We start from the raw sequence: 26,213 nt of genomic DNA, 5'->3' as shown, positions 1-26,213 counted from the left end.
TATTTTAAGAAAGCCTTCATTGATGACCGATGCAGAAAATAAGAACCATGAGTGACAGAATTTTTATGATTCACATCCCAATGTATGTATACATGATGGCTACCTCTCTTACAGTGACTGTGAAACGACTAAGAGACTTTAGAGACACCAGTTGCTTTCACTGGATAATGGTGACAATTGACAGTGCCTCTACCGTTATAATTAAAGCAATGATATAACTTTTTGTCTGTAGAATTTGCTGCACGTTCAATTCCTCTATAGTATGATTTTTTCGATGTTTGGCAACTTGCTATCAGATGGTTTCTTCGTGGAGATGCCAAGTCTCATTCCAACAGAAACTAAGGTTTCAAGTGATCTTGCACTGTTTTCCAAGAGATCGTCGTCTATCTTGATTGTATCCTGCCAAATTTCAACAAATTTGGACATAGCTTTAACAGTTATCAAGCAAATCATTATATTTCAGTATAAACATGCTGGCAATCCATTTTAAACGAGACTTTTACTCAATGAACTAACAAAACTTCTTGGGGAATCGACAAAATAAATCAATTGTGAAGGCTTTGGCTCGTCGATGTTCTTTCACATTTGACTAAATTACAAAGAAAATATAACCAACTAGCATGCGAATGGGCAAACTCAGGTTGTGGCAAAAGAAAGACTTCATCATCATTTCTGTAAAATTATCTTCCTGAAATCTAAGAGATTAGATATTTAGGTAGCGTAAGCCTTGTCACCCTCCAAATCACCAAGCGGTGCCTCTGTATCTTCAAGAAATAGTCTGGAAAAGAAATAGATTTTTTGGATCGACAAGTATAAATACTAACCTTTTCAAAAACGCAAATCACAGTACTTCCACCAAATGAGACAAGTATAAATACTAACCTTTTCAAAAACGCAAATCACAGTACTTCCACCAAATGAGAAATAACCAAGCTGCAAATTAAATTGATTAAAGTGAAACGCACTTAAAGTTATAATGTGCAAGTATTAGTTAATTAAAACAGTTAAAATTATTTAATGTAAACCTCATCTCCTTTCTTCCCATAATCACCCTCCTTTCTAGAGAAAGTTATGCTGCCAACCATAGTTGCTCCAATAGCAACACACGCCACCTGCACTCATTTTTTAAAAACACTTCGTTACCTATCATGGATAGTGTATTTTTAATTTCTGTACAGACAGTAACATTTGAACGGTTAACAGAGTTTGATATTTAGAAGCATGAAACACAGGTGAAAACCATTTAATTGTTTTGACTGGGAAACATAGCTTACATATGTTTAAATATGCAATCAACTGCATAAGTTCAGCCCATCAAGTGTGAGAGATGAAAAAAGAGAAAAGGTCTCATAAATGATTATCCTTTCATCATCAGGTTTACGAAATCCAAAACTATGAAAGAAATCAATATCTGATTTCATGTCTAAGAATTCTAAATTTTCCCATGGTAAAATTCATACACTTGGCGTATCATTTAAGTTGAAGGCATGGACTTGGTGAATCACTTAAGAGGATTGTCATGACGTGCTAAAAATATAGGCAAATCATTTAAGTATACATAGTCCATGATTAAAAGAATACCCAGAGTGTATTCCAACTAAAAGTGGAAGCTACGATAGAAAACTAGCACTTGTGACAGAAATTTCAGAGGAAGTTATTATTAACATATTGTGCTTCCTACATAAACAATCCGACTCGTCACCTGATTTCAGGATCCTATCTCAGATTTATTGGGACGAGGGGTCAAAGTAGAGAAAATCAGCCTTCATCATGAGAGTCATGATAGGTGTATTTTATAAACTTATTTGGACCAAAAAATATAGACATTTAATAGTTTTTTTGTTGAACACTTATAGTCTAATTTATTTTATATTTTATTTATTAGGTGAAACTCGATGAATGGAAGTGGAATTGAAAGAAAGAAGTGAAAATTGACAAAAAGGGGGGCAAGATCCAAAGTTTGAGAACTAAAGTGTAAATACTCAGAAATTGTGTCGAACTTCATGGTGAAGATTCGAGAATGTTAGAGGTCAATTGGATGCAATTAGAAGTCAAAATGAATGAAATATGATCAAAATATTTTCACAAATCAATTTTCAACCGCATAAGGATGTTCCAGATTTTCAACAGGAGATTGAGACCTATTTTTGGCCTAGTAAACATTCGAATTGGAAAAGAGCTACTGCTTATAAAATTGTAGCTCTTTGAGTTATCTTTACAATCCAACTTGAGTCGCTTTAATCGGATATCGGGATTGAAAGTTATAATAAAAAAACTAAAGGAAGTGCAGTTTGATTTTCACCCAAAAGGTGGCATCCCGTGACGTCGAGGCGCCACCAAAACAAAGCCGCAGTGCTACTCCTACGTCGTTGAGGCGTCGCCTGGGAACATATAGGGCGTGTCTTGACCCGTTTGAAGTCCATAAAAATCCTACTTTCAATATAAATGAGGGAGCAACTATAAATACAAGTTTTTCACACTTTTGAAGGGAATTTCACACATTGAGAAAAAGAGAATACACCTAAAGAATTAGAGAGCAAATTGAAAAGGTGAAAAACAACAATTCAAAGGAGTTGAAATTAAGATTTAGAACGAGAAAAGGAACTTGGTGCAACATTCATTAATTTCTCTACATCTCAATTTAAAACCTGGTGATGTACTGCATAATTGTTATTTGTTTTTCTTCCATTATACTGAATAGCTAAATTAATATTAGGGCAAAATATATAACTTATTGAGACCCTTTATGTCTGTTATTTAAAATTTTTGTTCTTTTATCTTTCATGTATTGATTTTGCTATAAGTTTAATATGCTAAATTACTTGATCATTAATTTGATGATTTCTAAATATTTTATGAATCGAGAGGTGAGTTTAAGATTTAAACCATACAATAAAATCTGATAAATCAGTATAACGTGTAGAGATACCTATACTGAATATTGCAATCATATATGAATTCTTACAACCAATGTTTCGTTTAACTAAGGTTGATTCGCATAGAAATATGGGATTAAATTAGTTAAATAGGCTCAATGAAAAAACTTAAGAGAGGTAAATTGAATACAATAGAAGAATTCAATCGAACTCTACATGCAATTTTGAATCTTGATTTAAGACTTAAAGGTGACCAATATGTGAAATTGTTCCGCCCTAATATCCATGCTACATTGAAATTTAAATGTGCATTCACATATTTTCAAATAATTAGACTAAGAATCACAACATATAATTCTTTCTTTGTTTCATCAAATAGGAGTTAGAAATATTAGATTAAGTAATAATAGTCCTCGTGGGAACGATAATCCGAACTCAAAAGTCTACTTTATTACTTGTTACGATCTGTGCACTTGCGAGATATAAAATCGACAACAAGTGACTAGGAATCCTAGATGCTGAAGGATATTGCTGACAAATATATGATATTTACTCAGGAACTGTCGGAATAATAATCATCTAAAGTCTTGATGACAAAAAAGGCACTTATATCAAAGAGAAATGATTAGAAATGTAGCGGGACAAAGAATCTCAAAGATGGAAATCACTTTTTAGATACAAATTAATTTCTACCACAACTAAGAAATCTCGGGGAAAGTGTTTGAAATGACAAACCTTTCCAAAATCTGCTGTTGAAATGAGAGCGGCAACACGTTTATTCTCAGTGAACACATTACAATACTTGCTATTCACGGCAATAGGGTTCACCTTGAAGTCGTAAAGATAACTGAAATGAGGACAACTCAAAGATAAAACAAAGAAGGTAAGAAGGTATACATCTGAGCATACCGTGTATAAGCATCCAGGAATATCCACAAATTTCTCAATAGTTCCAGAAACAGGAAAATGGAAACGATGGTAATCCTGCCAATATTTACATATATTCACTTCAACAGAATAAGGAACCCTACATATTTTCATGAACAATAAGAAATTGACAAGCAAGAACCTGTGGTGCCAACCGAAATATCACTAAAGTGCCATCAAGAAACGAGCTGGAGCACACTTCTGTACCTAAAAGACCTTGGATAGAAAACTTGCGCCCCTAATGTGACACAGCAGATGGTAAGGATAAGATGATAGGCACCATGAAAATATATATGTAAAGTGGTGAAGACAAGCTTTCCAAATAACGGTTAATGCATTCTCCATTTTGCCAATTTTCTCCAGCAATGGACAAGCAGTGAGGGATGTACTACAAATTGTTTTTAGAGAAGTAAATCATTACACAGAGGACAAAGCATGGGAGACTATAATTAATAGGGCACATGTTTATGTCCTGTCTAGAAATATTTAGTGCATCATCTGTTAGCACCTAAGATGCTCAAAAGTTCTTGTATGACTTCTCTGATAGAGCATATTGCTAAACCATTGCTGCAGCACAAGACTTGTTCAAGAAATCATGCACACAAGCAGAAACACACAACACAAAGAGAGAGTTCTGAGCATTTGCCTGGTGCCATATCCATGGGGCAATTTTAATGTTGAATTGCTAAATAATGAAACTAATAGATTGCAACGCTGCAGACGTAAGAATTCCAAGAAATAAAAAGAGGCCAGGGGAGGACAAGGAGCACATGCAAGAAAAATTTCAGGACCACATTATTTTTAACCAACGCTTCTCACACATTGAGGCAAACACACTTAAAAACTAGAAGAAGTCCTTTAATGTATGTAAAAATGCTTTCCTAACCTTAGCAATGCAATTAAGTTGATAAAGAGAATGATGATGATTGTTACTCCCTTGACTCCTTTCAGGTTTTCAAATGAATGGTATTAAAATATGACAAAACAAAGTAGAAGAATGGGCGAGTACCTAGATCCTAAACTTTAGAAATTTACTGATTGAAATGATTTTAAAATTTGCAAACAAACCTTCCAAAGCATATGCTGAGGAACTCACACAAACAGGAATCTTGTATGTATATCTGCTGTTCGAGTCGTTATTCCCCGTTATCCCATTCCCCAGCCCAATATTATTTCTTTAGAAATTATAGACATCACAAGAAACAAGTAGACGATGATTTCAAGCCAAAGCTATTGCAAGCAATCTAACTTTTTACCCATCCATCAACAAAAATAATAGCTACAAGTTCACAAAAGTGGAAAGTTGTGCTTCTCTTCAAGATCATTTTAACAGAGAAGTTGCTTATACCTTGATCCAAAATCTTAGACTATCTGTAGCAGTTTTAAAAGCCATCAGCCGGCAATCGGCAGCACACACAGCAACATCATCACGCTCCATGCAGGCAATTGTTCTTGCACCAGGTTTTAACTCTCTTATGAAAAATTCATTAAATGTCTGCATACAGAAAATGTACGAGTTCAAAACTACAGAATACAGTTAAAAGTAAAATAAACATAAAGACGAAACTGATATCAACCTCCTCAGTGAGTAAATTTTTGTAATCATAACTAGCATCAAAGTGAGGGGATGCAATCCACATAGACAGAAGGTATCCAAATGGTGTTTGGAGTATGACAATAAAACTCAAATGTGACAAAGGAACAGAGGCTTCTCCCTACAACAGAAGACTCAAATTTGTTTCACCGGTTTATACTGAAGTAACCAGATAGAGTTGTCACACAAGTAACGCTTCCTCTTCTCCTCCCATGAAGAGATCAACACCAAAGGTTATAAACCAAGCCATACAAATTTTACGGGGCCTTTTATTATGCTATAAGATAAATAACCAAAATTTGTTTCTAAGGAAAGATTGGTTTCTTATAGTGTCAAAGTTGAAGCTCCAAACCAAAAAGAGTGAGCTTATTTTATCCGGAATGTTGACATTGCTGGAGAATTTTCACCCTCTAAGGTATACACCCATTACATTTGGTTGCTTTCATTTTCTTTCTTTTCATAGCTTCCAGTTTGGTATCTGAGTTGTATACCAGAACTGCATCATCTTAGGAACTCAATAATAACAAATTAGGTAATCATCCGGAAGAAAGAAAAAATCTCCAACAAGAGGAAAAGCAAGATGAGATAATAGCAGCAGTAAAAACACCTTTCCTACTACTGCTGTTCAGTCCTGTTAGATTAATTTTTTGTTTAATATTCTAGTCTTTTGTTACTTTCTTAAACAGCATTTTTAGTACGAAGAGATGTCATTAACCACAACTAAAAAGGACTCATAAAGCATGAAAATTCTAAAGCACAGAGATCACCAGATACCAAGTTCATATAAATCATATGCTGATTTTTAAATGAAGCTGGAACAGCTATTCAGTTAGTTCAGTAGAGAAAAATGAGCATACTTACTAGGTCACATAATTGGGGAAAAAAATTTAGCTATCTTTGCCTTTTGCTTCATTTTATTCCCAAGTAAACTAAAAGAAAGGTTAAACAATAAGTGGATGGGCACAATACTCTTCTTCTTTCTTCTCCTTTTCCATTTTCTATGAGTACATTCAACTGAATCTTTTTTCCAAGTTTGTACCTGCTTCTTTCTCACATAGAGTACAGCAACTGAATACAATTGATATAGGGGTTGCTTGAGCCCCATTCTTTTCACAATAAGACATTTTGTAATAGTGTTATGATGAAGAACGTGTGGCTAAAAAATAAGGAAAAGTTTTGGATTTGCGTCTAATATTATTTTATTGAAGAATGTATGATTAAAATGAGGTCAAATCACTGTTTAAAAATGTATTTTGATAGAAAAATGGGGCTCAAACAAGGACATAATTATAGAATATATTTTTTCTAGTCTATATGAAAGCTAAACTTGTAATTGGTGGTTTTGAACCCTTAAATGGAATAACTCTTGGGAGTTATTTCCGAGAAGGTAAATTTCTTATGTGTGATCATCAGTGATTGGTCAAGTTACTAGCATCAATAACTACAATACAACATTAAAACAAGATATTCCGTTATTTAAGCAGAAACTAGACAAAGATGTCAGTTGTAATCAGTTTCACGCAATGTGGTTGAAGAAGTGAATATTCGAGCAATACTTCATTACGTCAACCATTCAAGCAATGATGATTTGTCTCAAACTCTTGACCTACCTTAAAATGCTCTAAAGGGTATTTGACTTCAGATAAATTGATTTGATCCTGCAACATGATCAAGGCACCAGATTAGGAGGGGGGAAAAATACTACTTTCCAGGAAATCTACTTACATCGCAAGTATGTAGAAAAGGAATTCTGAGAAACAAATTTAAGCATACAATAAGGCATATAGATCAATATAAAACAATTATCCCAAGATCAGACCGCAAAAGGAAGATAATACTGTACATATAGATTCGTGTACAATCTATATGAACTGAAGTACAGGAGCCCATGTGACTGCAATTCTACTGTGTAAATATTTTTTGTAACACCTCAAGAGAAAAATCAATCGGATTGTCTCTTTAGTGAATCCAATTTGTTGGGTTTAATAGTTAATTCAACTGCACAATTGTCTGGATCAGTTAATTTTACCACATGTTTCCAGATGATCAATCCTTCTATCCATTTTATAAGTTATTATTAATACCTAGAGGCTAAAATAAGAGAATGAAAGTCCTGTGATTGTCTGAAACCATAAGTAAATGCATCAGAACTCCTTAAATCACAATCCTAAAGGAATTATAAAATATCTATCTTAAGTTCAGAGTTAGCTCTAGATGAATACCTTCAGCAAAATTCACATGGAGTAGGACAGATGAAGGTTTTATCATTAGCCTATCCATACACCACTCTTGCTAACTGAAAAAGAGTACTAGAAAAACTTAAACATTTAACTGCTTTAGCAAAATGAATGATTTTGACACAATCTTCATCGCTAACTCTTATCAGAAACTACAGGTTTATCAAGCCAACGATTCCTTGTTTTCTGCAGGATATGGATTGGGCTACACAACGGAAAAATCATGAATAAATTTGCTTTTCTCACGGTATAAGTGCCTAAATACATTAGAAGACAACAGGGCCAGCAAATGAATATATGCATGCACACACCAGCAAACTTCTCTTTACTTGTTTATACATTAAAGATAACTGAAAAAATTGATATTGTAGTTGAGAAATTAATAAGGAAAATAGACAGTTGTCATATCTATATTATACAATAACAGAAGGAAGAATAATTGATATTATACAAATCTAGTTTACCAAAAACAGCAGATTAACTAGAATCACTAAATCTACCATATTCACACTAAATCTACCATAACTGATCCATCAAATCTGTTATATCTCAACATTGTGTTCAAAGTTTTAAGAATGGTTGAAGATAAGACAGGAAAATCTGGTCATCAGAGACTGCCATTTCAATCATAATTTAACTTGCAGAATGTTATGTTTGAATTCCTGATTAATTTGATATTCACCTATAACTTTATGTCCAAGTCTTGTATCATTGCATTAAAAGTACTAATTAAATGGTTTAGCTATTATCTAGGTCTGTTTGAGTTGTGAAATCTTTTTAAACGAATGCCGGAAAGTTTTGCGATATCCAATGTTGATATCACCAGTACTAGACAACTTTCCATGTTAAGCCATAGTCCCTTATCTTATTACTAGTCATATGGGACAAAGAATATAGAGAAACAAATAGAAGTGGTACCAGCACTTAAATGAGGACGAGGTGCCAAAATAAATAACAACAAACTTTGAACAAATAAAAATTGTCTGTTTAATAGCACTCTAACTAATCTCACCACCAAATTGTTCACAGCCTCTCTCGACTACAGTGATGCATGTAAATGGAAAAACCAAAATATAACAAGAAAGCTTGTTTTGTAACCTCACAACTACAGTAAACAGAGAAAGCATGCTACAGTAAACAAAATTAGGCCAGTTACCTTTTCTTGCATCATAGTTGACTTCAATGTACATAAAATAAGCAAAACATACAAGCTATTCGCATAAGCCATGTTGTAGAAGAACTCAAACTCCAAGGGTAAAACAGTTCGATAAACTAAAAACACAACGGATTAATAAGATAATTGTATTTATGCCAAGAGTTCATCATGCCTTAAACATATCAACAAATTTCGGTATGTCTTTAGCAGATTTGACTGAATCCATTTTCCTGCCCTGCTTTTCTGAGATACTATGCAACAGTTCCTTTGCCCCTGCATCCAAATTGGATTGCTCATAATCAAGGATGTGTGTATGTGTGTGTGTGTGTGTGTGTGTGTGTGTGTGTATATATATATATATATACACACTGTATTAACAAAGTAGGCATGTACTTTGCAAGAAAAATAATCAGCATTTCATATCTTTACTGACTGAAGTTCCTATAATTGATGGAAGCATCACATGAAACCCAACCAGAAACTGATAGATGCATGAAAGAGAGCGATGACAACATTCACATATAACTCAATGTTTTCCCTTAGATTGGCCTATGAAACATTGATAGGTTAAAAACCATACTTTTATCCATAAGGCCAAGCCCTAGTTTAGATTGATATATGGCTCTCATTGACAGAATAATCTTGGCATCAATTATTTCCTCCACTAATCTCTTTGTTCTCCGATCAAAAACCTACATGTCAAAAGAGTGTGCAGCATCGAAGTGTTATGAAAGAGCTCAGAAACTTCAAGAATAGAAGTAAAGAAACAATGAGAAAGAATTTCAATAACAGAGGTCATAAACACTACAGAGGATTCCCTCTGTTCAAACACATGCATATCCAGGAATAGAAGACACTGAAGCAAAGAGAGCATACCAAAATATGCGAAGCACCTGATCCAGATCTCAATCCAACTTCATATGATGAAAAATGAGCCCATTCACTTACTTTAAACATCCACCTGTTGAGCTATTTGATCTTAGAATAACATAATGAAAATTACAAAATGAATAATCTAAGAGGGTAGATACATTTTTTTTAACATTGGAAATAAAATTATGTCTGTGCATATAATTATAATTATCTAGATTAGTTTATAAGGAGGAAGCATATTCTTAAAATTCGTGTTTACCAGTTGATAAGAATGGGGCAGAATTATGGGAGTTGTATCCTGTTGCCTTTTCTTGGATCTCATTTCTTTACTCTGACAACTTCTCTCGTCTTCTTCATTTCTCTCCTTTTTTTCCCCAATTAACTTCTTTCTATGTATCTTAATTATCCTAGTTCTATGTAAGGTAAACTAGTTATTATTTCAAGGACAGCACAGGCCTCACCCATTTGAAGCCTGCTTATCAGTCAAGAATCCTCCTGTCATAACCTGGTTTCCAGTTCCTTCATCAAAACAAAGGGTCAAATGTATCATGGTATTCAACCTATCTGGAACTTCAAGAATTTCACCACAGACGGGACAACAATTGATAAGTGGATCCCTGCAACAAAAAAGGACAAAATATGTAAGCATGGTGAAAAATTTTCTTAGTGATGAGATTAATTTATCGTATCAGTAAAACATTTCAAGTCCTGTACACAACTTATTCCCTTAAGGGCGTGGTGGATATCTTGCAGGTCAAAAGTATCTGTAACAGAACCTCAGATATATAGTAAAGGACACTAGCTAACTAAAATTTTGGCTTATATTCATATTTTTCATCAACTGGGTCTACAGATACCTTTCAGCTTCAAGAACTAAAAAGACAAAGGGCTCAGGCTGGGATGAGGAAATGAAGAAGGATCTTGAGGATTAAATGTTCAGTGAAGTTCTCCAGGGCACATGTTCCAATGTGAGACACTTAGTACTTCCAGTGAGAGGTATATGCAAGTACAAATGTATCTGAGCATTTTCAAACTATGTAAAATAAGATACCATGGTTACTTAAAGCAGTACCACCATAATATACGTAGGGAATAGAACTATGTAATTTAGGAATCTTGTAATTTAAGAGATAAATTGTCAGTCGTAGAAATTAGGGACAAACTATTTCATCCTTTGTTGTAATCATTATCCTACTTTTAAAATAGGATAAGTGGTGGTAACAAAATTTAGGTTTATGTAATCATATGTCTATACATTTTGTATACTTTTTCTATTCAGAAATATACAGAAAATTTCCATAAATTTGTCAACAATATGAATCTTTTATTGCTAATCATTTTTTTAGGTATTTTTCCATCATTTAAACATTTGGACAATGGTTATAGCAAGGAAAAGGGACTTCTGATGTCGACATCGTCATATGAATTCTGGTCATCACTATGATATAAATGTTTACAACTAATATACAATAAATAGAATATCATTTTAGTTAAAGAGAGGCTTTAAATCAGCCTCAAAGCTTTGCAAGAAGTAAATTCTTCAAGCCAAGCACGATATAGCTAGAGCATACTTGAGCTAAAGCTGAGAATATTATGAGTTATAATTTTGAATTACATAAAATATATACAAAAACAGAAAACATAAACTTCACGTATGTGTGTGTGTGTGTGTGTGAAAATAAACCTCAGAAGACCCTAGCAGAATTAAATCAGAAAGACTGCTAAGACATAGAAAACCTAGTTATGTGGAGTAGTACTGGAAAGTAGAACAAACTGTAAATAAGAAAAATGTATACATTATAATCAAGCCTCAAGTAAAATGTTTGAGAGCCATACTTCTCTTGTTGAACAACCAAAAGCATAGCCAACTCATCCATGCTTACAACACCATTCCCGTCCTCATCAGCTGCTTTGAAAAGCTCCTCTTTCTAGTAAAAATTATAAATTGTTTTGTAAGAAAAACGAATAGGAAAAGAGGCAAAATCTGCAATTATACTACGAATGTGAGATGGATTCAGGATTCAGTTATTGTATCTCATAATCCTCTGTGTTGATTTGGGAAGAATAACATATCTCATTGATTCATAAATGGGTTACATATATACATATGGAGGTTATTTCCAATTAGGAAATAATCCTAGATTTATGCACCAACCATATATTAATTTATTAAATAAGTAAAGATTCCTAGTATATAATCTCATAACACTCCCCCTCAAGCTGGAGCATAAATATCAATTATTATGCTCCAGCTTGTTACAAATATAGTTTACTTGATTCCTAGCTAAGGCCTTAGTGAACACATCAGCTAATTGATCTCCTGTTTTAACATGCTTAGTTGAAATCAATCTTTGTTGTAGATTTTCACGAACAAAATGACAATCTGCCTTTATGTACTTTGTTCTCTCATGAAATACTGGATTAGTGGCAATGTAAATAGCTGCTTAATTATCACACTACAAGTTTGTAGATTGGGACTGATCAACGTCAATCTCTTCAAGTAAATGATATAGTCACATAAGTTCACAAGTCACCTGTGCCATAGCCCAAGATTCAGATTCTGCACTTGATCTAGCTGCAACAATTTGTTTCTTACTTTTCCAAGAAACTAGATTTCCTCCAACGAAAACACAATACCCTGTAGTAGAGCGCCTATCTACAGGAGAACATGCCCAGTCAGTATCTAAGAAACCCTCAACTCTACAATGACCATGATCTTTATAAAGAATCCTACGTCCTGGAGCTCCTTTAACATATTTTAATATATGAGTAACAGCACCCCAATGTGAGGTTCTAAGAGATGACATAAACTGTGTACTTGTCAGCATCAACAAACAGATCTCCATCTTTTGCTCCGAGTTTCACATTTGGTATCATGGGGGCATCACTAGGTTTTGTTTCATCTAATCCTATATCATCCAATAAGTCTAGAGCATATTTCCTTTGAGACAGAAAAATTTATTTACCACTTCGAAAGATCTCTATCCCCAAAAATTATTTCAAAGGACCTAACTCCTTTGTCTGAAACCTTGTGCCTAAGAAAGCCTTCATCATACTTATGTCACTGCTATCACTACTAGTAATCACAATATCATCAACATATACCACTAACAAAATACATCCAGCTGTAGATTGTTTAAAGAATACTGAGTGATCAAATGCACTTCTTTGCAAGCCAAATTCTGTCACAATCTCACTAAATCTTCCAAACCAAGCACGAGGTGATTGTTTCAGACCATACAATGACTTTTGTAGTTTGCATACCTTCCCTGACTCTCCCTAAGCAACAAACCCGGGTGGTTGCTCCATGTAAACTTCTTCAAGCAAATCATCATGGAGGAATGCATGTTTAACATTCAATTGGTGAAACGGCCAATAATAGGTAGCAGCAAGAGAAATGAATAACCGAACAGAGGCTAGCTTAGCAACAGGAGAGAAAGTCTCAGAGTAATCCACACCATAAGTTTGAGCATATCCCTTAGCAACCAAACGAGCTTTCAACCGACCAACAGATCCATTAGTTCTTGACAGCAAACACCAATTTGCACCCGATTACCTGTTTATTGAGGGTTATTGGAACCAAGTCCCATGTGTGATTGTGTTACAGTGCTATCATTTCTTCTTGCATGGCTGCTTGCCAGCCACTATGGGACAAAGCCTCAAAAATAGATTTTGGTACGGACACATGCTTCAAGGAAGCAATGAAGGACTTGGAAGATGGTGATAAAGCATGGTAAGAAACAAAAGAAGAGATAAGATAAATACATGACCATATTACCTTTTCGGAGAGCAATGGAAAGATCAAGAGTAGGATCAGGAGGGGACAATGAATCTTGAGGCGAAGCAGTAGGTAGAGGCTACAAGTTATGGTCAGTAATAGGTGTCACCGGAGATTGCTGCAAACGATGAGTGTAAACACTTTGAATAGGAGGGCGAGAAGATACTAGTACCACAGGTGTAGTCACAACGTAAGGAAATCATCCTCAGACTCAATAGAAGATGGAGCTGAAGGCACAGTAGTATTAGAAAAAGGTGTGGACTCGAAAAAGGTAACATGAGCAGACACTAAGTATCGTCCTAAAGGAGAAAAATATCGATAACCTTTTTGATGTCGAGAATAGCCCAAAAATATACACTTAAGGGATCTAGGATCAAGCTTGAAAAGTTGAGGTCTCACATCTTAGACACAGCAAGTATATCCAAATATTCTAGAATAAAGAGAAAATAAAGTTTGAGATGGAAATAGAATGGAATAAGGGATCTTACTTTCTAAGACAGAGGAAGGCATACAATTGATTAAGTAACATGCAGTAGAGACTGCATATGCCCAAAATCCTTTTGGAACTTTCATATGAAAAAGGAGAGCTCGTGCAACTTCTAATAAATGACGATCCTTTTTTTTTCGTTGCGAAGCAACGATACATGAAGATTGATGAAGAATGCTATTTTGTGACAGAAAGGAAGTAAATGTGAAGGAGAAATATTCTTTAGCATTATCACTCCTTAAGATACGGACAGATTTATCAAATTGAGTTTTAATCTCAGCACAAAAGGCACAAAAAATTGAGAACAGTTCAGAACGATTTTTCATAAGATATAACCAAGTAACTCGAGAATAATCATCCTCAAATGTAATAAAATAGCGAAACCCGGTCTTAGATAAAACAGGACAGGGACCCCAAACATCAGAGTATATTAGATCGAAAAGGGACGCAGCGCATTTATTCAATTTAGGGAAATATAGCACCCCATGGTGTTTTGTTAATTGATACGATTCACAATATAATTGAGACGCCTCACTAAGACTAGGGCATAATTTCTTCAAAACAGGGAGGGATGATCGAAACAACAATGGAGCTGCAGAAGAGAAGAAGTACTAGTGCATGCAATCAACCTTGGCACCTGTGTAGGAAAAGAGTCTAGCATATACAAGTCATTAAGCTCACGCCCTCTACCAATAATCTGTTAGTCTTAAGATCCTGGAAAATGCAATGGGTAGGAAAGAAAAGAACACTACAATTAAGGGATTTAGTAATTTGACTCAGAGATAAAAGGTCGAAAGAAAACTGATATAAACATAAAACAGAAGACAATGGTAGAGAGTTTGTTGGATGTGCAGTGCCACATCCAACTATAGGAGTTGTAGAGCCATTAGCTAAAGTGACACATAATAATTTAGAAGAATACTGAAATGACGAAAGTATACCTGTATTCCTAATCACATGATTTGTGGCACTAGAATCAATGACCCAATTCATGCTATAGAATTACCTGTATTGGCTAAAGTTGTAGCGGAAGCGGAAGGTGGAACAAGCTGTTGAGAAGCGTAAAATTGTGTAAGGCGAGCATATTCATCTACTAGAATGGTAATTTGATGTTGAGATGGAAGTGTAGATAAAAAACCATCCTGAGTGGCAGCATTGGCAAACTTCCTCACAGGTTTCTGACTTGTGTTCTTTGCTGGTTTGCCATTCAATTTCCAATAGTTCCTTTTCACGTCCTTGCTCTCCACAATAATAACAACCACAAGGATCGCCACTAGAGATTTTATTCATCATTTTCTTATCACTTTCAGTCATGATTAATAGATTACCAAAAAAAATATAAAAGGAAGTAGCCAAATAAACTCCAAAGTAACTTAATAATAGTATAAGCCCAACAATATTGAACGCTCAATCAAGATGCAGCCCAAACAAGGTAAACAGTTCAACTAAAAAGAAAAATAAAACTGACCCGCTTAGAACCAAAAGAAATAGCCCAAACTAATGGAAATTTACTGTCAAAGACCCAACTCACCAAAATGCCTAGATTAGGCCAAAAAAAACCAAACTCTAGAAAATCCACCAATTAATAGTGAGCCCAATAACCAAAGCAATTCAAGTAATTAGGCCCCACTCTAGGAAACCGAAAGGTAAGCCCAAACAAAAACCAATTACCCACTTAAGTGTAGCCCAACAACAGAGAAGGAATACGAGCAACCAGATAAAATATGTAAAGCCCAAATCGTCCACAAGAGGAGCTCAACGACGCTGGAAGTGTGACCGGCGACTATTGACGGCGCCGAAACAACCTTCGTCGACCAGAATCAACCTTGAAGATGTTGAAAATTGTAGACCCAGATCCTCAAATGGCACCAACAATCTGCGACATTACTATGGGTGACTCAGACAACGCTGTAGAGATGAGATGCGATCACAGACGACTTCAACTCTGATGAACAATGGTCCAACTAAGCCCACCGACCACTATGATCCAACCGCCAACTACAAACAGCCAGGAAGTGTCGGAAACAAGAAGACGATCACAAGTACGAGAAAAGTATTTTAGATCTCTGATACCATGTTGATTTGGGAAGAAAAACATATCTCATTAATTTATAAATGGGTTACATACATACGGAGGTTATTTCCAATTAGGAAATAATCCTAGATTTATGCACCTACCATATATTAATTTATTAAATAAGTAAAGATTCCTAGCATACAATCTTATAACACTCTAAAGCAGCTATTTCATATTCCACCATAAATCGTAGAAGTTGATAATATTCCAGAGATATATTACAAATATAATGGGCAATTCACAGAATTCATACCCTGGGATGTGATTTGCAGGGTAGATCCAAATCTAGTAATACTAATATTACATGGACTAGGCATGAGAAAAGTCAATCAATTATTGCTGCACAAAGTGCATTTGAAATGTGAACCTTATTAGCCGCCAGTTGATTGCCGAATGCATCAATTAAGTCTGAGAACTCAGCAAACGAAAGGTTCCCGTCTTCATTGTAGTCCTGTATAAAGAAAAGGATATATGAGATGCCATTATAAGACCACAAACAAAGTGATAACTATGCAAAGAAGGTATATGGCTATAATCTTTTCATCGTAAGATAAAGTGAAAGTCCAAAGATTACTTTATCAGCATTAAGTAGGCACATTGCCCTTTGTTTAACATTGAGTAAATAGAATTACATTTTCCAAAATGTACCACCATAACAAATTCCATCACAAGACAAAATTATGACTTTTAACTGTTACTTTTATTCGAAGGTTTCATATAAAGACTGTGATCTGGATAAAAAAAAAAAAATTGAATGAGGATCATTCATTTTCTTTTCCCTTGATATGCATGGCTTGCAAAAGAAGATTTTGGATTTTTCTTTTACTTTGATATGCATGGATAAAACTGCCCATTTCTTTGAACATAGAGATTACCTCGACAAGTTTGATCGATGAACCATATTAAATAGACACGTGCATGGAAAAAAAAAATCCAAACAGTATATGATTTTAAACTGATACGAATCAACCAGCTAAATGTTAGACTATAAAAATGTCCTTCAAGCAACACAGTTATCCTCTTTGTGCAACACCAAAGTGCTTTCATTTTAAATACAACGGCTTCAACTATTGCAATGATCTAGGGTAAAAGATATACCGAATGCCAGTATCCGAAAAGAAGATGAAAGTTATAACATACCACTATAGACAAGATGCGACTCACAAAACTTTTCTCCGTTTCTATTGGATCCTGAAAGTGTTAAATATTACGTAGGCACACAGATGGTATCGATAACCAGCAGAAAGAGCAGTGCATCACACAGATTTGCACCTCAATTGAACATGATAGATATATACTGCCTACAACGACCGTAGCAGCTGATGGATCTTTTAGATCAACCTTCATCTCCAAATCAGAATCCTGCCAAATAATTGTTTTTGAATCAAAATACATATAAAACATCTTGTCCACAATTTTGTCAAGAAAAATTAACGGAAAAAATCTGGCAAAAACATTATATGATCACTCCATTATTTTTTACTCTGTATAGTGGAATAACAATCTGTATTTAAAGCACTTAATAAATAAGAAGAACTTGCACAAGTAAGCAGAATGTCTATAAAAGATTCCGATGAAAGCATGTTAGCAACAAATAAAAGAACAAATTTTTACTTGAAAATTATCGAGTTCTTAGCAATGCTTTAGTTTTTTTCTCAAGAATATTCTGTGCACTTGACTTTTTTTCTAAGATATTTTATTGTTTCATCTCCCTGCTAGTTTGGTTAGCTTGAATAGTTCAAATTTAAAAGTAGCTTCTAAATTCACATCACTGGTTCACTTTTAGAAAGTAATTAATTGATCCCCAGTTAGCAAGAGAGTAAAAGAAGTAAACAAATCACTGTGCAAGGGTATGGCTCAAAAGACTGAAAGCTTAAGAAATTCAACAGGATGTTTGTGCTTCTTCAGCAAACATGACCATTCCTTATTCACGCTCAAGAAAATAACTGAACATAAACTATTATATAAATTTCAAAAACGAACAGTTCTCTCTCTTCTTAAACAACTTGTATCCTCCACATTTTATCAGAATTTGATAGATTATACAATGCCAACCAATATTAGTTAGTGGCAGGGTTCATATACTTAGCTCAATATTTAAAGTTATAAGTTCTTGTGAATTTTTGGAAGTTACTTAGCACTTTGGGCTTGTTTTGAAAACTTCGCAAAGCACCTTTTCAGTGTTCACATGTTTTCCACTTGTTATAAAAAATGTTATCAAAAAATGCAATACGAAACAGGTTTACAAGACATGCTTTTTTGTTAATGTTTTCCAAATTTTACAACGAAAAGGGAAAAAATTTCGGAAATATCATGTTACAAACCAATCTCTTAGTGTTAGTTCTTGGCGAATGGTGAAAATCTATACCAAGTAACATTGTCATTCTAGTGAAGAAATTATAAAGGAAAAAATAGTTGGCTCAAAGTTGAAGAGAAATGAAACAATCGAGGAGTAGTATTACTTCTGAACGGCTGAACCAATCATTGCTTTGGAACCCATTACCTCCAAGAAAACTACAAATATTGCAACTTTAGCCATTAAAGTGGCGGCAATCCATGCCAAATTTTACTAAAAGGCCATTGTGTGATCAATGAATGAGACCAAGCATCAGTCCCACATGCCCGTGCACTCTTTGCATGGATCTATAGCAAAGTAACATGTTCATCCATAGAATTCTTCTTTAAGAAATGAAAGATCATAGAAGGAAACCCAAACTGAGTCTTGCTGATTATTTTCTTAATATATAAAAGAAAATTTCACAAGACTCCATGACCATATTAGGTTGTTATTGAAACTTTTGATTATGTTCATCTTTCCATTCATATCTGCAAATAACCTACACATTTATTCGTTATATTTAAATAAGTTTATCTACTCCAACAACTAAAAGGCATAAACATACCTCTGGAAACAGCATATCTCACCTGAGTAAAAAATTCAAGTAGATCAATCTCACAATAGCCAATAAGGTTGTTCTTGGATAATCTATTGGTCTACATCAACAACAAATATGATGAGTTGGTATGTTATGATACAATGAAGTGAACATGTAAACTCAAACGATCAAGAATTATATATATTAAGAACATAAAAGAGCAGCAGAACAATAGAATATAAATTTGTATGATGAATATGTGCTCCTCATTGAGATAAAGTTCATGATAAATTGGCATTAACAAATGCAGATAAAATACATACCTCAAATACAGATATTCTCGCAACATGTGCCCCCTTTTTATCCAAAAGAAATTTTTTCTCCTGTAGAAAACGAAATCAATTGCTAATATTAGTATGCCAAAATAATCAATAATATGCTAAATTCTTCCATCACTGACTGGAAACCAGGAATAAAATGGCACTTTTGTTATTGTGTAGGTATCCAAGAGCATGGAAGAAAATGATGAGGCAAAGATGTAGAAATTACTATGGCGTATCTCAATATTCTCTATCTGACAAAAGAATATAGTAGAAAAAACATAGTACAGGTTTCCTATGTGGTAACAGAAGATATAATCACCAAAACATTTTAATTAGTGGCAGAATATAAATTAAACATCTTCACCACACAAATTTTTCAGTAGGTAAAGACTGCCTCATATCCATTTAGAAGAATCTCTTGGAGAATGTCAAATTGGGGAACGCCCTCTAAGCCAGAAAGGGCTGAGCCCCTACCTACAGTTCATCATAAATGGGCAATTCAGTCCTCCAGAAGACAAGGCAATTCTTTCATGCCATATAGATCATAGAGTAAAATTCAAATTTTGATACTCCTTTCATCCTCTACTTGCTCAAATCCTAAATCTACAACGTGCAGTACCATGTGTAGGTATAAGGTATTGACGATGGATTTCATAGTTGCCATTATCATAAACTTGAAAATTGAAATAATTATCAAACAAAGATTTGTCTCATAGAACATGATATATGCACTGAAGTGGATAGAGAGAGTTTTGGACGTAATACTCAGAAATTCAAGCGTCAAGTGAAGTTAATGTGGGTTTACTTACAGAATTCCAGACAGGCTTGTCAGTTCTGCACAGCAAACAAAAGAAAATCAACATATGAGAATTAGGGAAGAATGTATAAGTCATATGCAAAAATAGTCAATGCCTTCAGAATAATTGACATGGTATAATCTCAGTGGAAAGAATATCATTTGTCATAGTGACCCTGCAGCAAATTAATTTGGCAAAGTGAACCAGTTAGTTATGAGAAACATGAGTCCCAGATATCTAAATATTAAAAAAAAAAGTCCGATTCTTGCATGTCCAGAGAAAAGCATGGAAAAAAAATCAAAGAAGAATTAAATGGTAGGGGATGACGGCACTCTATCATGGGAATAGACTTAGTAGGATATTTTATGGGAAGATATTCTTTATAAGAAACAAGTAACAAAATAAACAAAAGAATTTATTTTTTTTTTTACATCAGTCCAACTTTTCCTCCAAAAGACAATCAATTCCTATCAAAATTTATTTCAACCAAGCTCCTATTCTTGGAAAATATTAATAAAATTATCTTTAACACAGCATAGTGTTTGTACACAAATATCCACTAAACTGCCTTGATGATTATGCCATTAAGATATCACCATACTGATGGTTTATGATAGTTAATACTAGTATTTGGTCTATAAAGATAAAAAGAGTTCACAATGAAATTTAATTTAAAAAAAAAAAAAAGATATTATATTCAAAGGTGCCAAAAGTTAGGGAAATGCAATGTAACTAAGCCTCTAAAACAAAACTCTTTAATTAATTAATTCTCATACTCATTTTCAACCATACATTTGCATAAGAAAATATTTTGCACGTAAACCCAAAACTTTTCCCTAATTTTTAACCACACATTCTTCAAAAAAATCACAATTCAAAACATCATTTTCTCACCACAATGGCCATCAAATGGGGGCTAACTGACATGAAAGTGAAAAACTAGAAGAAAAACACAGTTTCAAGAGGGTTAAGGACGTGTATGTAAATTGTTATGTAATTTTTTAAATGTATAAACAAGGCGATTGGGAAATTACGAATTAATGATAGTTTTATAAACCATACAAGTCCAATATAAACATCAGACCATAAAGTTTTCAGTCACTGTTACTCTCTCTTTTTTGTTATTTAAACAAAAAACAAAAGCTAGTTATTCAATTATATGAAAAACATTAAAAAGACAAAAATATAAAGATAAAACAAAAATCCTGAACAACGTAAAAGATGAAACTATCCTCAACAAAGAACTTAAATAACAATAATATCTAAAATGTTTCACTGTTTCTCTCTTTATCAATTATCAGTCTCTTCATTGCTACAGGTGGTGATGTTTCCATTTCCATCCAAAGAAAAGTCTAACACTGCATGATCACAAAGATACATGTACAAACATAGCATGACATAATGACTTCTTGTGCATGCATGAAGTAGGATTTGAAGACTTAAATGTTTCCATCTATCTCCCAGTAATAACACATCAAATAATGGTGGTGACAACTATGATGATGATATATATCTGCCACCCCAAAACCAAGTGTAAGAAAACAAACATTTTCAATACACATATATTTATTCGATACTGAACAGAATAATCTGCTATAATTAACTTCATTCTGAAAAGACAGATTCTTCAATTTGCTCATAGTAGGTCCCCTTTCGATTGTATCTTTCATTCTAACTTATTTTATGTTGTGTGATACACGCTAATTGGCCCCCTTCTTCATACCAAGCTATTGCCAATAGGAGATTACATTTAATTTCAATACTCTCTCTTATTTCACATTGCCATGCAACCTGTCCAATTTTATGTTGCACTTGTAACCAGTATTTTGGTTAACAGCATTCAAGTGAAACTCCATAAAACTATCAAGAATTAACCAGCTTAAGAACAATATAACTTATTCTATTATCCAGTTGCACACTCTCTCAGAACACTATACGGTCCATTTGGCAGGGCAAAGCCAATAATTTTTGAAAATGTTTAGATAATATTCTAGAAGTATTTTGTCTTAGTTGGCCTTGGATAACTTATTCACGAAGATCTTCTTGTAGAAGTAAAATCAAAAGTTTGACAGGGCCCTACAAGATATATGTGTACACAAGTACGAAAAGTAGAAGCGCCGGACGCTTAACTGATCAGAAATAACAGTGCGAAAAGTCTGTTCCCCTAGCGAAACACAAGAAAGCCATTTGTCCTTGAATTTCATTTCCGCCTACAGTAAACACGAAAACATAAATTAACTAGCAAACCCACTTCAATAATTTATAGATATTGGCATGAATTTGATTCCCTGTGTGTGCTTATATGAAAACATCATAGGTGTACCCTGATGAGGCGGAGGAGGGCGATGCCCACAAAGTCCTCCTCTTTGAGGAGTTGTTTGGAGAGATTGGGCTTCGAGTTTGAGCCACTCCCGTGGCGACGACGGTGGTGGTGATGGTGGCGGCGGCGGCGGTGGAGGTGGAGCCGGTGCCGGAGTTCATGAATTCTTGATGACATTGAGCCTGAACTGTCACTTGACTCGTCAAAGGCTTCATTTTTCGAAGCCCCGTGCCCCATTTTTTCTCGCTACACGATGCAAAAACTTGCAGAAACACACAGACAGATAAAGAATCCGAAACAATGGCTTGAATTATGAATTGTAGTTTATGGGTTCTGAGAAATTTTAGTCGACTCGAATGGATGGCAGTTAAGTAGGGGTCAAGAATGGAAGCTTTGTAAGATTCTCAAAGTACAGAAATTGAGTGCAAAGACCAAAGAATAAGGACAAAAAGTGAAAACGTCAATGATTAAAACTTCTGACATTTTTCGTTGACGGTAGGGGCAGTCCCACATGAAAAAATAAAATTACGCCGAGGCCCGTACATTTGTGTTGTTTGGCAGGGCGGATCTTAACCTTTAGTATTGTGGGGTCAAAATTTTAAAAATAATTTTTTTAATGAATAACATAATATCAATGAAAATAAATTTATATGTATTTTGACACTTTGAAAACATCGTATAATTACATCATTATTAATATTATTAAATAGATTTTGCTACTTGTATAATTTTGTTTATAATTTCATTGGCAAATGCTGAGCTAACATTTAGTAAATTAAATTGAATATAGAAATTAAATGAATTGAAATAAAATTCAAGTTTAGTTCAGGAAGTAAATAAAATTCAAATTTCAAGCAAATATAATTCGAAAGTAATTCAAATTGCATTTAATCCGTAACGATCCTAAAAAATTTACGTTATATTTCATGTAAGACTTCCAAATGAAATTATATAAATTATATTGAAAAATTTATCATGAAAAAATAATAAACACTAATGAAATAATTGAATTGTTTAAAAGAATTGACGAGTTAGACTTTTTTTAGACATAAGTTTGATGCATATTCAACTATTTTCGATATCCATTTGAATCATTCGATATGACAACGATGTAGTTTTTGAAACGAGCTTCTATATAACATAGATGATTTGTGGATTTGGATAGAATATGATCGCAGACGAATTTTTAAAGTTAGGATATTATCAAATTCTCAAAATACTAGTTTCAAATGGTCTACTTTGACATGTCATAACTTTTGCTATAATTGATTACTTGCACGCCATTAATGAGTGAAAAACTAGGTTATGAGCACTTCGAAATGATATTAAAAATACAATATTTTGATTTCATTTGACATCTCATAACGATTGCATCAAAGTAGATTGTAAAAGAAAAATAAAAATAAAAATAAAAATAAAAATAATTACAGGGTTAAAATTTTGTGAGGTCATTTGACCCCACATGACCCCATGTGGGTCCGCCCCTGCTAGGCGAGCCGCCTTGAGCTCGCTTTTGGGACTAGCCGAGCATGAGCCAACTTGTTCGCCTTGCAAGCTGCCCACCCCCATCAGCTCGCTCATGGTGGGCAAGCCATAGCAGGTATAAATTATATGAGTAGGATTTATATATGAATTGGTTGACCTAATTATTTGGAAGCAAAATTTTATTTCAATTTAAAAATAATAGAAAAAATTAATTGACTAGAAAATGGTGTAATCATTAGTCAAAGGAGGACCGATAACGAAACATTTTCCTTTAGTCTAATTATATTGCCACTACGATATTTGTTTGGTTCATCACATTTTAAAGTATTTTTTTCTATTTACTAATATGACCATAACTAAAGTTACAAAAAATAACCCTACTTTTAAACCTTTTTTTTAAATAAAATATTTTTTATTTGTTCCACCAAAATCATTTATTTTGCTATTATTTTCTCGTGTTTGGATTCAGAGCATATAATTTATTTTGAAGTGAAGTCTATTATGAATCAGTTGGATGAATAACAATAATTCAGGCAAATAGTGAAATTAGATTTGATTGCCGTAAACCTTTTATAAAGTATTTTTTTTTTCGATAATTATTCAACCGTTTCATCACTCTAAAGATCTTTTATAAAGTTGCATAAATCAAATTTCAAAATAATCTATATGATATTTCACTGTTTCCTTTTTTATTTTCCTCATTTCTTACGGCTTTTTGTTATTCAATTTAGATGAGTGCATTCTCTTTTGCTTAAAACATTTATATTATTGGGACTTGGAGTTCCATCATAAAAATTTAACTTATGTAGCGTATTATCTCAAAATGTAATACAATTATCTACCCTATGTCTAGCATTTATATAAGACTTTATTCGCACTTTCTCAATATTTCTTGATCCAACAAAGACCTCAAAGTTCAACCCATAATCTATACACCCATCTGATTAATAAATAAAAAAATAAAATAAAATAAAAAAGTGAAATTATTTGATTAAAAAAACTGTCTTAAGAAAATTGAGTGGGCGTGGGGGGGGGGGGGGGGGAGGAATTTGAGGAAGTTTAGAAAATTGAATTTAAAACTCAACTTCCCACAACCCATAACTTCCATATACAACTTCCACAACAAATAATAAGATGCATAAAAATTCGTACGGCAACATAAAGAGAAAAAACACATGAGGGTGGTAGCTTGATTTTGAAATTATATCATCTCTAAATTGGTTCTTGGATTATGGCTATCAAATGCCATCCTTAGTGATCAAATTTTCGACCAAGGAGTTAGTACAAGGCAAGTGATTCAACCTCATTTTGGTGATTTCAAGTAAGTTGTACAATATGGAATTCCATTAAGAGCATGCAAGGACATTTTACAATTTGTAATCATATTTGTGTAAGCTATTATTTTTTGTGACCAAGCATATGCTATCTGTGACTATTTGAAACCACGCTTGTCTTTGTTGTAATTGTTTGTGACCAGGCATGTCTTAATGTGACTGTATGTAATCAAATTTGTGTTAACGTTGACACGTATAACCAGATATCTATTAATAGTGAAGTGACAAAACATGTTTACATTTAAATTTGTGACTATTTGTTTGTTAATGGTAACCCTCTGTTTTCGTTGTGACTGTCTGTGATCATGTCGGTCTTAATTAGATTGTATGTGCCAAGTTTGTATTAACGATGACATGTGTAACCAGACTTTGTTAACAATAAATATTTTTGACAAATTATGTTTATTTTTATTGGTCATATATTGTTTATTGCTCACAGATTAACCAATTTAATGATCACGATCAACCAAATAATTTGTTACCACTACCAATACTTGCAACCACCATCTCACCACTACTTCCAGCACCACCACCACCTTAAACAAATCAAAATATCACAAAAAACACCACCACATCATCAACACCAGATCCACCACCAAGAAAAAAATTATTATAGTAATTGCCATCGTCATGACCACAGATCCGACCCAAATTTTCTAGATCTCTCGTCATCCATCGCCACCAGCACAACCTAGATTTTGACCATCATCCTCAATTCCTAGCTGTGACTACCAAAAACTGCCACTACTTCATTATTACGGTGACGGTACCACAAAATAGATTCAAAATCAGAACCACAATGGAAGCAAGAACGAAGCAAGAACCACTGCCATGACCACCACCAAAACCAACATCACAACCACCACCAACAAATTGAATCCAAAACTGCAAGCATCCCACAAACTGTCATCATCACACCACATCACCCTGGTTGTCGTCTCCACTCCCATCACCACCACCACCACCACAAACCGCGTTGCCACTAGCCATCTCCACCACTCCAACAAACAAAACCAAAACCATCCTTACCTCGTCAAATTACCCAAAAGTTGCCGAGCCTGCCCTTAATACTA

At 34.1% G+C, this 26,213-nt stretch overlaps 1 protein-coding gene across 1 annotated transcript; it reads right to left on the bottom strand.

Moving 5' to 3' along the window:
- On the bottom strand, window positions 1–22,769 carry LOC111394702 (phosphatidylserine decarboxylase proenzyme 2-like). The gene is made up of 21 exons (XM_023020646.1): window positions 22,325–22,769; window positions 22,132–22,211; window positions 20,014–20,038; window positions 19,205–19,264; window positions 18,931–18,999; window positions 17,278–17,367; window positions 17,146–17,196; window positions 16,373–16,456; window positions 11,500–11,591; window positions 10,125–10,280; window positions 9,667–9,751; window positions 9,371–9,482; window positions 8,963–9,063; window positions 7,008–7,055; window positions 5,152–5,298; window positions 3,946–4,041; window positions 3,786–3,860; window positions 3,612–3,704; window positions 1,026–1,112; window positions 883–933; window positions 1–399 (listed from the first exon to the last, which is right to left on the bottom strand). The coding sequence occupies exons 1-21, from the start codon at window positions 22,556–22,558 to the stop codon at window positions 256–258; spliced, it is 1,980 nt and encodes a 659-aa protein (XP_022876414.1). The 5' UTR covers window positions 22,559–22,769; the 3' UTR covers window positions 1–255.
- Between the last annotated feature and the right edge of the window lie 3,444 nt (window positions 22,770–26,213).

The sequence above is a fragment of the Olea europaea genome, chromosome 5, assembly GCF_002742605.1.
Source record: "Olea europaea var. sylvestris chromosome 5, O_europaea_v1, whole genome shotgun sequence".
NCBI lineage: Eukaryota > Viridiplantae > Streptophyta > Magnoliopsida > Lamiales > Oleaceae > Olea > Olea europaea.
The sequence above is the reverse complement of the archived record's forward strand: the minus strand, read 5'-3'. Positions and strand labels throughout refer to the sequence as shown.